The sequence below is a fragment of the Oryctolagus cuniculus genome, chromosome 16 (assembly GCF_051225735.1).
Source record: "Oryctolagus cuniculus isolate XC-2025 breed Fujian yellow rabbit chromosome 16, ASM5122573v1, whole genome shotgun sequence".
Taxonomy (NCBI): Eukaryota; Metazoa; Chordata; class Mammalia; order Lagomorpha; family Leporidae; genus Oryctolagus; species Oryctolagus cuniculus.
Window position 1 is genome coordinate 266,199 of NC_142882.1, and position 11,873 is coordinate 278,071.

General features: G+C 69.4%; 1 protein-coding gene across 2 annotated transcripts; it reads left to right on the plus strand.

Annotated features, from left to right (window-relative positions):
* Window positions 1-4,083: 4,083 nt before the first annotated feature.
* Window positions 4,084-9,388, plus strand: BSG (basigin (Ok blood group)). Of its 2 annotated transcripts, XM_070058400.2 has the most exons (8): window positions 4,084-4,182; window positions 5,992-6,339; window positions 6,872-7,028; window positions 7,870-7,952; window positions 8,033-8,169; window positions 8,261-8,537; window positions 8,706-8,730; window positions 8,986-9,388. In XM_070058400.2, exons 1-8 carry the CDS (start codon window positions 4,116-4,118, stop codon window positions 9,050-9,052), a joined length of 1,161 nt encoding a protein of 386 aa, XP_069914501.2. In that variant the 5' UTR covers window positions 4,084-4,115; the 3' UTR covers window positions 9,053-9,388.
* Window positions 9,389-11,873: the final 2,485 nt, after the last annotated feature.

An 11,873-nucleotide genomic window follows, 5' to 3' on the forward strand; every position in this document is an offset into this window, starting at 1 on the left:
CTGCTCCGGCCGTTGTGGCCAGTTGGAGAGTGAACCAGCAGATGGAAGACCTCTTCTCTCTCTCTCTGTGTAACTCTTTCAAATGAATAAATAAATCTTAAAAAAAAAAAAATTGTAGCATGGCAGGTAAAGCCAGTTCCTGCAGCACGGGCATCCCATGAGGACACTGGTTCGAGTCCTGGCTCCTCTTCCGATCCAGCTCCCTTCTAACATCCCTGGGGAAGCAGCAGACGGTCGCCCAAGTCCTTGGGCCCCTGCACCCACACAGGAGACCTGGATGGAGCTCCCGGGCCATGGCAGCCATCTGGGCAGGAAACTAGTGGATACAAGATCTCTCTGGTCTCTCTGTAACTCTTTCAAAACAAATAAACCAATCTTTAAAATACAATGTTTACTTATGTATTTTCATTTTACTTGAAAGAGACAGAGAAAAATCTTCCATCTGCTGCCTGCTGGGATCTGGGGGCTCCAGCCTGGTCCCCATGAGGGCGCAGGATCTGCTTTCTTGGACTGTGTTAGGAGCGGCTGGAGCAGCAGACCTGGGACTCGCTGGGGTGGGGGCACAGGAGACAGCGTAAGCACTGGACCAAATGCTGCTCCAAGTAACATCTCTCTTTTCTGTAATGCTATGCATTTCGTATATTCGAAGGGCAGAGCGATAGAGGTGGAGGAGGGGGAGAGAGAGAGAGAGGCAGGTAGGTCTGCCACGCTCTGGTTCACTCCCCAGATGGCTACGACACCTGAGGCTGGGCCAGGTGGAGCCCAGGAGCCGGGACTCCATCCGGGCCTCCCACTTCGGGGCAGGGCCGCCTTCTGCTGCGTCCCCAGGCCATCAGCAGGGAGCTGGACCGGACGTGGAGCAGCCGGCACTGGCACAGATGCGGGATGTGAGCCCACTTCCAGAGAGCCTGCCCTCGCCTAGCTCTTTAAAACCTGAAATTGCCTCGCACCAGCGAAGTCAGGTGACCTGGGAGCAGCTCCAGGAAGCAGAGGGCCAGGGCTGCGGAGAGTGGACCTGGGGGCTGGCCGGGGCTGGCGGGGCTGGCGGGGTGGGCAGGGCCTCCAGGGAGGAGGCCAGAAAACTGGGTCTCAGACAAAGCAGCTGCTGCCCCGGTTCTGGGAACAAAGGCCAAAGCTTCCGGGCAGCCCTGGAGTGCTCAGGGGCTCTGGGAGGGCCAGCAGGGGGCAGGAATTCCGCCCTACCCGCCATTGTTTGTGCAGCCTCCTGGCCTCATGTCCTGCACGTAGCCACTGGCTCCCTGCAGGCCTCCAGGGGCGGCTGGGACACTCCAGGCCCCTGCTCGCTGCTGCCCCTGCCAGCGGCTCCTCTGGCCTCCGCCTTCTGTCCAAGGCCCTCTGTGCAGCCTTGGGCACCCCGGGCTCCATCCACCCCTTCCTGTGGCCTCTCCTGTGTCAGCCCAGGTGCCGTCCCCAGCACAGAGCCACACGGGAGCCCCTGCCCCGGTCACTCACGTCCCCCAGTGTTCCCTGGAGACTCACTGGTGCCCACACTTTCCCCTGAAAAGCAGCCCCATCTCCAGGAGCAGTCAGTCGGCCCTGGCTAACCGCGAATCCCCCTCCCGTCCCTGTGGGGTCCCCTGTCATTGGAGCCCCTGTGTCTGTGTCTCCACGGCGTGGCCGTGGCGTCCTCGGGCCCCTCGGTCACTGCAGGAAAGGCTGTGGAAGCCGTGGGTTCTCGTCTTCACGCAAGAAAGAATTCAGGCGTGAGACAGAGAGCGGAGTGCTGAAGCTTTACTGGGGACAGGGCACCCGTCAGAACACTGGGGACAGACAGCGCGCGCGCCAAGTCGCTGGGACCGGGGGAGAGTGAGGTTCCGTGGTTGAGTGAACACACCTGGGCAGCCCAGGCGGGCGGGCGGCTCAGCAGAGAGGCAGAGGGCTCCCGAGGTGCTTAAGGAAGTCTGTTTACCCACCTCCCCTCTCCTCCAGGACAAAGGACAAAGGAGAACCCTGGTGGAAGGGTTTGTTGGGTGAAAACTAGCAAATTCCTCACCAGATTTGCTGGGGCCAGGCAAGGCAGAGGGACTTCCCTTGGGGCGTCTGAGAAGGTTTTATTGCCCCGTGTTATCAGGTCAGGTAACCCCTGTGGTCCTGAGAGAGGAGTCTCCTGGGGGAAGGGCTGGGAGTCCGAGCAGGGTCCGAGCAGGGCTTCGAAGTGCAAGGTGCTGGTCTCCAGGCTGTCCCTACACACAGAGGCTGCCTAACACCTCCACACTGTCCCGGGCCAGAGCCTCCCGGTGCATGGTATGCATGGCCCTGTTCCTGTCGATGGCCTGTGACCCCAGGGTTAAGCAGTGGCTCTGCCCTTCCAGGCACCACTTCGTGTCCCCAGCGGCAGGGTGCAAAGGCCCAGCCCGCCCTGCCCCCCGCTGGTCAGACCTGCTGACTGGCTGAGGACGCCTGTTCAGAGCCTTCGTAGACTTCGCACAGGTTTTACTGATTTATTTGAAAGGCTGAGTGACAGACACAGAGACATCTTCCATCCGCTGCTTCACTCCCCAGATACCTGCCACAGCCTGGGCCAGGCGGGAGCCCAATCCCGGTCTCCCGCGTGCGAGGCAGGGCCCCCGGGGACCTGGGCTGTCACACAGGGCTGATGGCAGTGGCATGGAGTGAGGGGACGCCACAGCCCAGGTCGGCGTGCCTGGGGCACACCCCGCTTCCTGCTCACCCACCACGCGGCGCCCATGCCCGGATGGAGCTCCCGGGCCCCTGCTCTGGCCCATCCTCACTCCACCCCTGCCACTCGTCCTTTCAAATAAATAAAATACAACTGAAACAGCAGAGAGCGAGTGCTTTCCGGGTGTACCTGCTGGCGGGGATGGGGGAACCCGTTCTCTTAGCCGAGGAAGAATCCTGAAGGCAGAGGCGTGGCCGGCCAGGCAGCAGCAGAAGGGGCAGGCAGCCCAGGGGAGGAACGGGTGGACCCGCGCCCGCCACCCACCCAGGGAAGCCGATGCCGTGCGGCTACACAGGGACCGCAGCTCATCTGCACCCAGACTGCGGACTGTGCGGCGCTCCTCCCTCCTCAGCCACAGGTGAGGGGTGCAGGAGTGACGGAGGAGGCATCCGCCCCAGGTGAGGGGTGCAAGAGTGATGGAGGAGGCACCCGCCCCAGGGGAGGGGTGCAGGAGTGATGGAGGGGGCATCCGCCCCAGGGGAGGGGTGCAGGAGTGATGGAGGAGGCATCCGCCCCAGGGGAGGGGTGCAGGAGTGACAGAGGGGGCACCCGCCCCAGGGGAGGGGTGCAGGAGTGATGGAGGAGGCATCTGCCCCAGGGGAGGGGTGCAGGAGTGACGGAGGGGGCACCCGCCCCAGGGGAGGGGTGCAGGAGTGACAGAGGGGGCACCCTCCCCAGGGGAGGGGTGCAGGAGTGATGGAGGAGGCATCCGCCCCAGGGGAGGGGTGCAGGAGTGACGGAGGGGGCATCCGCCCCAGGGGAGGGGTGCAGGAGTGACGGAGGGGGCACCCGCCCCAGGTTCCCCGGCTCAGCGCTGTCCCGCGGGGAGCCCACGCAACCCCGGGCACAGGACGGCCTCCTGTCCAGTACTGGGCCTGGGCGGGATCCCGCGGGGTAGAACTCGGGGCGCTTCCCCCGAGGGCTCAGGGGCTCCCCCGACTCCTGGCCCTCCCCAGGCCGCGCTCGCACGCATGCGCCGACGCCTAACTTCCACCCCGACTCCACGGCACCTGGGCGCGCGCGCGGCCTGCGGCCCTCGTCTGGGTCGTGGGGGGTCCCAGCGCCGTCCCCAGCAGGGGTGCGGCAGGAACGTGCGCGTCTGAGCGCGCACCCTAGCCCCCGAGCCCTGCCCGGGGTCCCCGCTACGCCGCGCCGCCCCCGGGGTCCCGTGGCCCGCCCGGAGTCACGTGGCCCGCCCCGGCCTCCGCAGCCTCCGCCCGCCTGTCCGGCGCCCGCGTACGTGCGTGTGTGCGCGTGCGCGGAGCGCCCGTAGCCCCCACCACCACCACCGTGCGCGCCCCGCCCCCGGGGCACCGCCCTGCGTGCGCGCGCCCGGCACGCGCGCCCGGCCGGTCTTATAGGGGCCGTAGCCGGCAGCGGGCACGGCGCTCGGTGGACGGCGGACGGCGGGGACATGGCGGCTGTGCTGTTCGCGCTGCTGGCGCTCGCGCTGCTGCGCGCCGGGGGCGCCTCTGCGGCAGGTGGGCGCCGCTCGGGGGCTGCGGGCGGGGGCTACGGGCCGGGGCGGGGGGGCTACGAGCCGCCGCCGCCCCGGGGGTCCCGGCCCGGGCCCTCGTCGGGAGGGCGGCCACCCTGCAGAGCAGGGCCCCGGGTCTCGGGGGCCGCCGTCCCCCTCCACGGTGCACGCGGCCGGGGCTGACCCCCGCGTGGGACGCCGCTCGTGGCCCTCGGCTGCAGTCCGCGGCCGCTGCCCGGGCAGGCTGGGCCCCGGGATTATCATTCCTGCGGGGATTTGGCCGGCGGCGCGCCCGCGTTTGCGGGGTCTGCGCGGGCGTGCGGGCCCCCTCCTCCTCTGCCTGTTGGGGGTGGGTCTCCAAGGTCACCGCGAGGTCGCCCAGGCCGCTGGGGGGAGCCCCGCGTGGAGCCCCAGGGCCCGGCCGGGAGCTCCCGGGCCGCTGCTGACCCACTTCGGCGGCTTCCTCTTCCCGGTCCCCGGCCTCGACCGAGCGCGGGGGGCGCGAGGGAGCCCCAGGCGGCGCCGGGTTTCCTGCGGGGCCCCCGCGGAGCGCGCTCTGGCCCTGCCGGGCTTAGTCGACCGTACCCCGGGGCCGGGGGCCGTGCGGGATCTCAGCCCTGCGCGGAGCGGCGGTGTGCGTGGGCGCACGGTGCGTGGTGGGGTGTTGCTTCCGACTTGGCTCCCGGGCGCCTTATATGGGTGTTCGGGTCTTGCCCGTGCACGCTTCTGCTCTCTGTGCGGGGCCTGGCCGCGCTGGGTTGGCCACCTCCTGTCCCCCCGGGTCGGGGCCTGGCCAGCTCTGTTCTCCAGGCGCACAGCCGCGGGCCCCCGCGGGGGTTAGCCCAGGAGGGCCGCACTCTGGCCCGCCCCGAGCAAACGCTTAACCTCTGGCCTCCGGGGGAGGCTTGGCTGAGGGTGGGGCGGCAGAGGCGAGGCCCCCAGCGGGTGGGGCCCTTCCCTCCCGAGCGGCCCCGCCTTAGGCTGGGCTTGTTTACCGAGGCCGCGCCTGGCCCCCTGCCCGCCTGGCCGCTCTCTAGTGAAGGTGACTTGAACCTGAGTTGCAGATCACGTGGGCCGAGTGGAGCTGTGGCTTTTCTGAGACTGACCCTGGGGCTGGATGTGGCGTGGACTGGGGCGGCCAGGGGCCTCACCCCAGGGAGCTGGGCCACCAGTGTCCCCCTGACGTCCAGCTGCTCTTGTCGGAGGCTGCGTCTGTCCCTTGGGGAGCGCCAGGTGGTGCAGACCTGTGGAGGGGCGGCCGGTTCCCCACCTTGGACACCGGGGCTGGGACAGCTGCGGCCAGGCTAGTACGGCCTCTCCCGGTACCTGCAGGCGGCCGGGGTGTTCGGGGGGCACCTCGGCTTCACTTCCTGCCTGACTCAGCTCTGCCAGGGCTGTGGGATTTGCAGCTAGGGGTCCTTCTGCTGGAGGCCACCTGGGCTGGTCCAGCGGCCTCCAGGCGGGCCAGGGAGGCAGGTGCCTCGTCCCCAGGGCACCTGGGGCCGGAGCGTCAGGACCCAGGGGAGGGTGGACGGGAGCCCCTGCCCGCCCCTGTCCGCCTAGGCAGTGTCCAGGACCCTCTGTTGTGTTCAAATAAGGAAGCCGATGATGGCCCGGGTGTCCGTGCCAAGAGGGCCCTGCGCCCCTCACTGTCCCCACAGCTGCCTTGTTCGCAGAGCCCAGCGCCCGTCCCGTGACCTTAGGGGCTCAGCCCTAGCTGGACATGCGTGTGCTCCCCCTGCCCTGCCTTCCGTGGGGGCAGCCCGCTCCTGTTCTGCCGTGGGGGCCTCACGCTCTCGCCCTCTCCCCGTAGCTGGCTTTGTGCGGCCCCCACTGTCGCAGGAGGGGCGGGCGGGGGGCAGCGTGGAGCTGCACTGTGAGGCCGTGGGCCGCCCGGTCCCCGAGATCCAGTGGTGGTTTGAAGGGGACGGCCCCGGCGACGGCAGCTCCCAGCTCTGGGACGGCGCCCGGCAGGGCCGCGTGCACATCCACGCTGCCTACCGCGAGCACGCGGCCAGCACCGTGTCCATCGCCCAGCTCAGCGCCGAGGACGCGGGCACCTACGAGTGCCGGGCCAGCAACGACCCCGACCGCAACCACCTGACCCGGCCGCCCAGGGTCAAGTGGGTCCGTGCCCAGGCCAGCCTGGCGGTCCTGGAACGTGAGTGGCAGAGACCTGCCTCAGTGTCCCTCTTGTGCCATCGGCTCCCACCCAGTAGAGCCCAGGCCCTCTCCTGCCCGGTTCTGTCCCTCCCACCCACCTGAGCAGTCTCTGGCCTGGACGCGGGTGGGCCCCTCGCCCCCGTCCTGTCCGCCCATGCGTCCATCGCTCCGACCCGCTCCATCCGTGCTCCCTCCCTCCGTGGGCGCCTGTCTGGCTCTTGTCCTGGTCGGTGGGGCTGGGTCTGCTCCCTGGGTCAGCCCAGGTTCAAGGCTCTCCGGACCTCCCATGGGAACGTGCTCAGCTGACCGTGAGGCCGCTGTGTCGAGCCTGGGGTAGAGCGGGGCGGGGCGGGAGGTGTGGGCGTGCTGCAGGGCTGCTCCTAGCCTAGCCTAGCCGGGAGCTGATGCCTGGGCCACACCCCTGTGCACAAGGGCCCTCTGGAGGGCACCCTCTGAGCCAGGCCTCGGCGTGGCGGGGGGCCGACCCCTCCTCTCCTGCCCCTTGCTGACCTCTCGCCGTGGTCTCCCAGCGGGCACCGTGACGACTTCTGTGCAGAGCGGGGATTCCTGGGTGCAGCTCACCTGTACCTTGAACACCAGCGCCGCGGGCGTCACTGGGCACCGCTGGCTGAAAGGGAAGGAAGTGGTGAAGGAGGACCAGCTGCAGGGCCTGCACACCGAGCACAAGTGAGTGCGGGGGCCGGGGCCGCCCAGGCGGACCCTCCTCCTCCGTCCTGGGGGCTGGGGCAGGGGGCCAGGTCTCAGCCCGGACCCTCCTCCTCCCTCCCGGGGGCTGGGGCAGGGGGCCAGGTCTCAGCCCGGACCCTCCTCCTCCCTCCCGGGGGCTGGGGCTGGGGGCCAGGTCTCAGCCCGGACCCTCCTCCTCCCTCCCGGGGGCTGGGGCTGGGGGCCAGGTCTCAGCCCGGACCCTCCTCCTCCCTCCCGGGGGCTGGGGCAGGGGGCCAGGTCTCAGCCCGGACCCTCCTCCTCCCTCCCGGGGGCTGGGGCAGGGGGCCAGGTCTCAGCCCGGACCCTCCTCCTCCCTCCCGGGGGCTGGGGCAGGGGGCCAGGTCTCAGCCCGGACCCTCCTCCTCCCTCCCGGGGGCTGGGGCAGGGGGCCGGCGTCAGCCCGGACCCTCCTCCTCCCTCCCGGGGGCTGGGGCAGGGGGCCGGCGTCTCAGCCCAGACCCTCCTCCTCCCTCCCGGGGGCTGGGGCAGGGGGCCAGGTCTCAGCCCGGACCCTCCTCCTCCCTCCCGGGGGCTGGGGCAGGGGGCCAGGTCTCAGCCCGGACCCTCCTCCTCCCTCCCGGGGGCTGGGGCAGGGGGCCGGCGTCTCAGCACGGACCCTCCTCCTCCCTCCCGGGGGCTGGGGCTGGGGGCCGGCGTCTCAGCCCAGACCCTCCTCCTCCCTCCCGGGGGCTGGGGCTGGGGGCCAGGTCTCAGCCCAGACCCTCCTCCGGGGGGCAGCCCGGGGTCCTGCACGAGCCCCTCCACGGGCCCAGGCTCACAGCCGCTTGTCTTGTCGCAGCGTGACCGGGGACGACAGGTTTGGCAAGTACTCCTGCCTCTTCCTCCCCAAGGACACGGGCGAGGCCACGCTGACCGTGGACGGTGAGCGGGGGTCATGCTGGGGGCCTCGGGCGGGGCTCCTGCCGCGCCTGGGGTGCGAGGCTCCCTCTGGCTCCCCCCAGGGCCCCCCAGAATTAAGGCTGTGAAGAAGTCGGAGCACGCCAACGAGGGCGATTCGGTCACCCTGCTGTGCAAGTCGGAGTCCTTCCCCTCCGTGACCGCCTGGGTCTGGTACAAGGTGGCCGACTCCGGGGACCAGGTGAGGGCGCGGGGCAGGCCAGGGGGCGGTGGGGGGCCCACGGGGCGCCCTGTGGGGCCGGCCTCAGCCTCCCCCTGCCTCCTGCCCCCAGGTCATCCAGAACGGCTCCCAGAGCAGGTTCTTCATCAGCCACTCGGAGGCCCAGTCGGAGCTGCACATCAAGGACCTGGACCTGACCTCCGACCCCGGCGAGTACGCCTGCAACGGCACCAGCCTGCAGGGCACGGACACGGCGGTGGTCACCCTGCGCGTGCGCAGCCGCCTGGCCGCCCTCTGGCCCTTCCTGGGCATCGTGGCCGAGGTGCTGGTGCTGGTCACCGTCATCTTCATCTACGAGAAGCGGCGGAAGCCGGATGAGGTGCTGGACGGTGAGTGACCCCCAGGGGGCGCCACGCCCGCGGCTCAGGCCCAGCCGCCCCTCAACTGCTCTGCAGGGCCTGGGTGTGCCCAGGAGAGGGAGGGGGGTGGGGACGGGGAAGGGGGGCAGCACTGACCCCTGACCCTGCCCTTCTCTTCCACGTGGCTGTGGTGCTCAGACGAGGACGCCGGTGCCGCGCCACTGTGAGTCCCGCTGTGGGGGGGGCACGCTGCAGGCTCCCTGTCCTCAGAGCTCAGCTGGGCCCTGTGGGGGTTTGGGGGGGGCTTTGGCCACTCAGGGGGCCCAGGCTGCAGGCCCTGTGGGAGTTGGGGGGGGCTTTGGCCACTCAGGGGGCCCAGGCTGCAGGCCCTGTGGGGGTTGGGGGGGCTTTGGCCACATGGGGGGGCCAGGCTGCAGGCTCCCTGTCGTCAGAGCTCAGCTGGGCCCTGTGTCTCCAGGAAAAGCAGCGGGCACCACGTGAATGACGACAAGGGCAAGAATGTCCGACAGAGGAACGCCAGCTGAGCCGGCCGCTCCGGGTTGGGGTGCAGCTGCGAGGAGCTGAGCCCTGCCCACCAAGGGTCCGCCCAGGGCTGGAGGCCACACCCCTACACCTGCCTGCTCCAAGGCTCCGCCCAGGGCTGAAGGCCACACCCTTACACCTGCCCTCCAGGCCCTTGTGGGGGGGGGGGACACCTGCCCTTTGAGGAAGGTCACAGGAGGCCCGGCCTCCAGCCTGTCTGGCCACGCCCTGCGCTTCCATTTTTATTCCTGGCTTCTGAGGGCACAGGACAGCTGTGGGGCCTCAGCTGCCCGCAGGGTGGCAGCCTCGTCCCCCAATAAAGACTGACCCCACCCGTGCACTGTGGCTTTGTCTGCCCCCAGCTGCCCCAGGCTGTGGGGGTTGGGGATCCCAGGCTGGGGCGGGTAGGAGGACTGTGTTGGGCCCTCTGGTCCCTGGAGGGAGGGACAGTGACCACCCTTGGAGCCCAGGCCCCCCACTCCTGCTGGGGATGGTGGGGGACTTCCTGCCAGGCTCAGACCCCTCCCCCACTCCCACACATGGGAGGAACTTCCTGCCAAGCACAGACGCCCCCCACACACGGGGTGGATTTCCTGCCCGGTGCTGGCCCCCCCAACAGGCTTCCTGGGCACGTGGCTGTGGCGCTCTGAGACCTGGTGCCCCCGAGTCCCCTGCAGGGGCCACCGGCTGGGCCAGGGCAAGCGTCCACTTCGGCCCTGAAGGGTACTGTGGGTCCCCAGGACCAGGGGGCCCGCCGCAGCTGCACAGATGCTGGAGGGAACTTGGGGAGCAGGGACTTGGGGTGAAGTTTGGCTGTGGTGGGGGCGGTGATGTGGGGCCTCGGGCCCTCAGCCAGCCTCTGCACCTGTCCCTTGGCTGGCCAGCCCCTCCCAAGTTCACTGGGAAGCCGGAGATCGGGTCAGACAGGGATAGGAGTTCTCCGTGTTGGAGGGATGCCACGCAGGCTGAGGGTGGATGGTGCAGTGGGCTCTGCTGCCTGGGACGCCAGCGTCCTGCGCCCTGCTGTCCTCCCAGCTCGGGCCTGGGGCTGCTCTGAGATGGGGGCTCCATTCCCATTGTCCCCAGAGCCCTGGGCCAGGTGCGCGGCGGGGGCCCTGGAGGAACGCCAGGCTTGGCTGGCTGAGGTTCTGCTTGGAAATCCAGACCCAAGCGGCCAGCGCGGCCGCCGAGGCCCCGCGCTTCCTCCTGGCAACCACCAGAGGGCGCCGCGCACACACCGAGCAGGCGCGGACCCGACAGGGAGCCCTGTGCGTCTCCCCGGCTCCCAGCACGGACTCAGCACCACTCTGTCCTGTCCGGGAGCACCGGCTGCCGGATGCACCGTGGTTTGCGTCCCTCTGGCTCGCCGCCGCCTCGGGTGGGCAAGACGGGTCCCCTCCTGCGTTTGCTGGGCGAGGGGCAATCCTAGGATGCTGGCTTGGTGCGACCAGGGGTCCCACGCACAGGCAGAGAAAGGCCAGTCCAAGAGGCGACGAGGGGCATCGGACGCCCGTCCCCCGGGTACCCCAGCTGGCTGCAGTGAAGGCGCCAGAGGCACTGCGGGGCCTGCACCTGCCCCTCCGCGTGCAGCAGCCTCGGGGCGGGGGCACTGGGGTCCCTGCCGCCCACTTCCTGGCTGCAGCCTGCCTAGCCCTGGCTGTCAGGCTTCTGAGGAGTGAACCCGTCTCTGCCTGCCTGCCTTGCAAATGAAATGAAAATACCAAAACTTGAAAGTTTTTCCTCTTAATTTAAAAACCTTGTCACATGGCCATGCTGCCGGAGGGTCCGTGTTCCTCCAGGAAGCGCCTGCTGTATGCCCCCCGCACCCAGGCCCTGTCGCAGCAGCTGGCTCACTGGGTGCTCAGCAGGGGCGCCCAGTGGGCAGAGGGGCAGGGCTGGGTGTCCAGCAGACAAGGCCCATTCATGGCGGGAGTCCGGCGGGCACAGCAGCTGGCTGCCTGCCTCTCCGGGGCGCAGCCGCCCCTCCCCCAGCACCCTGCAGTGGAGGCCCTGGGGGCCTGGCACCGACATCCTGGGGACGTCCCTTAGGGCTGGAGCACACCGGGCGGTGGGAGGCCATGCCCTGGCCCCCGGCAGAGGTGAGGGGTCACCAGATGCCCGTCCCCATGCTGCAACCCCCAGACCTGGGGCACAGCAACTGAGGGAGCGAAAAGACCCAGGGAGTCCAGCGCCGGGCAAACGGCAGCCGCACCAGCCTTGTGTGGGTCACGTGTGTGCCTCGTGTGTGTGTGTGTGTGTGTGTGTGGACCAGCCGGGAGCTCCTCCGTGGGCCCCGTACCTGGCATGAGCCACGCCCCCTTGCTAAGCAGGAAAAGGGGGTGCAGCTGCTTCGCTGGCTGCCTGGCGCCGGCCTTCCACACGGAAGCCCTCAGGTTCTCGGCACGGATGGGGGAGGTGCGAGCAGACCGCAGGACGAGGCCGGCCTGCTCGGGGCCCAGTGGGCAGGCAAAGCGGCCTGAGGGAGGGACCGGGCAGCCCCCAGAGACGATCGACGTGGCCCCCACCCTTCCCCTGCCCCCATCACCCCCCTGCGGGGCCCAGGACCTAGACCTCTGTCACCCACGCAAGGTGCGACGAGGCCTCAGGACTCTGCTAAGGCCACGCCCCGTCCAGAGCACCTGCTGGCCCCTGACCTGCATGGCCTGCTCAGTGGGTGACCAGTGACAGGGCAGCACCCACCTGGCTGTGCGTCCTGCCTCTGCGGCTCCAGGCCCAGGTGTTGAACCTGCATCTGCAGCCTAAGTGGACGGGGCGGTGGCCCGGCTGGGGGCACAGGCTGTGGTGACAAGAACCTGGTGACCT

What these genes read in the sequence shown, in the direction of transcription:
- BSG (XM_070058400.2), top strand. Translation starts at nt 4,116, where the DNA reads ATGGCGGCTGTGCTGTTCGCGCTGCTGGCGCTCGCGCTGCTGCGCGCC. An exon ending in TGGCCGACTCCGGGGACCAG is followed by an intron (nt 8,170 to 8,260) that starts GTGAGGGCGCGG and finishes TCCTGCCCCCAG; the next exon opens with GTCATCCAGAACGGCTCCCA. An exon ending in GACGCCGGTGCCGCGCCACT is followed by an intron (nt 8,731 to 8,985) that starts GTGAGTCCCGCT and finishes CTGTGTCTCCAG; the next exon opens with GAAAAGCAGCGGGCACCACG.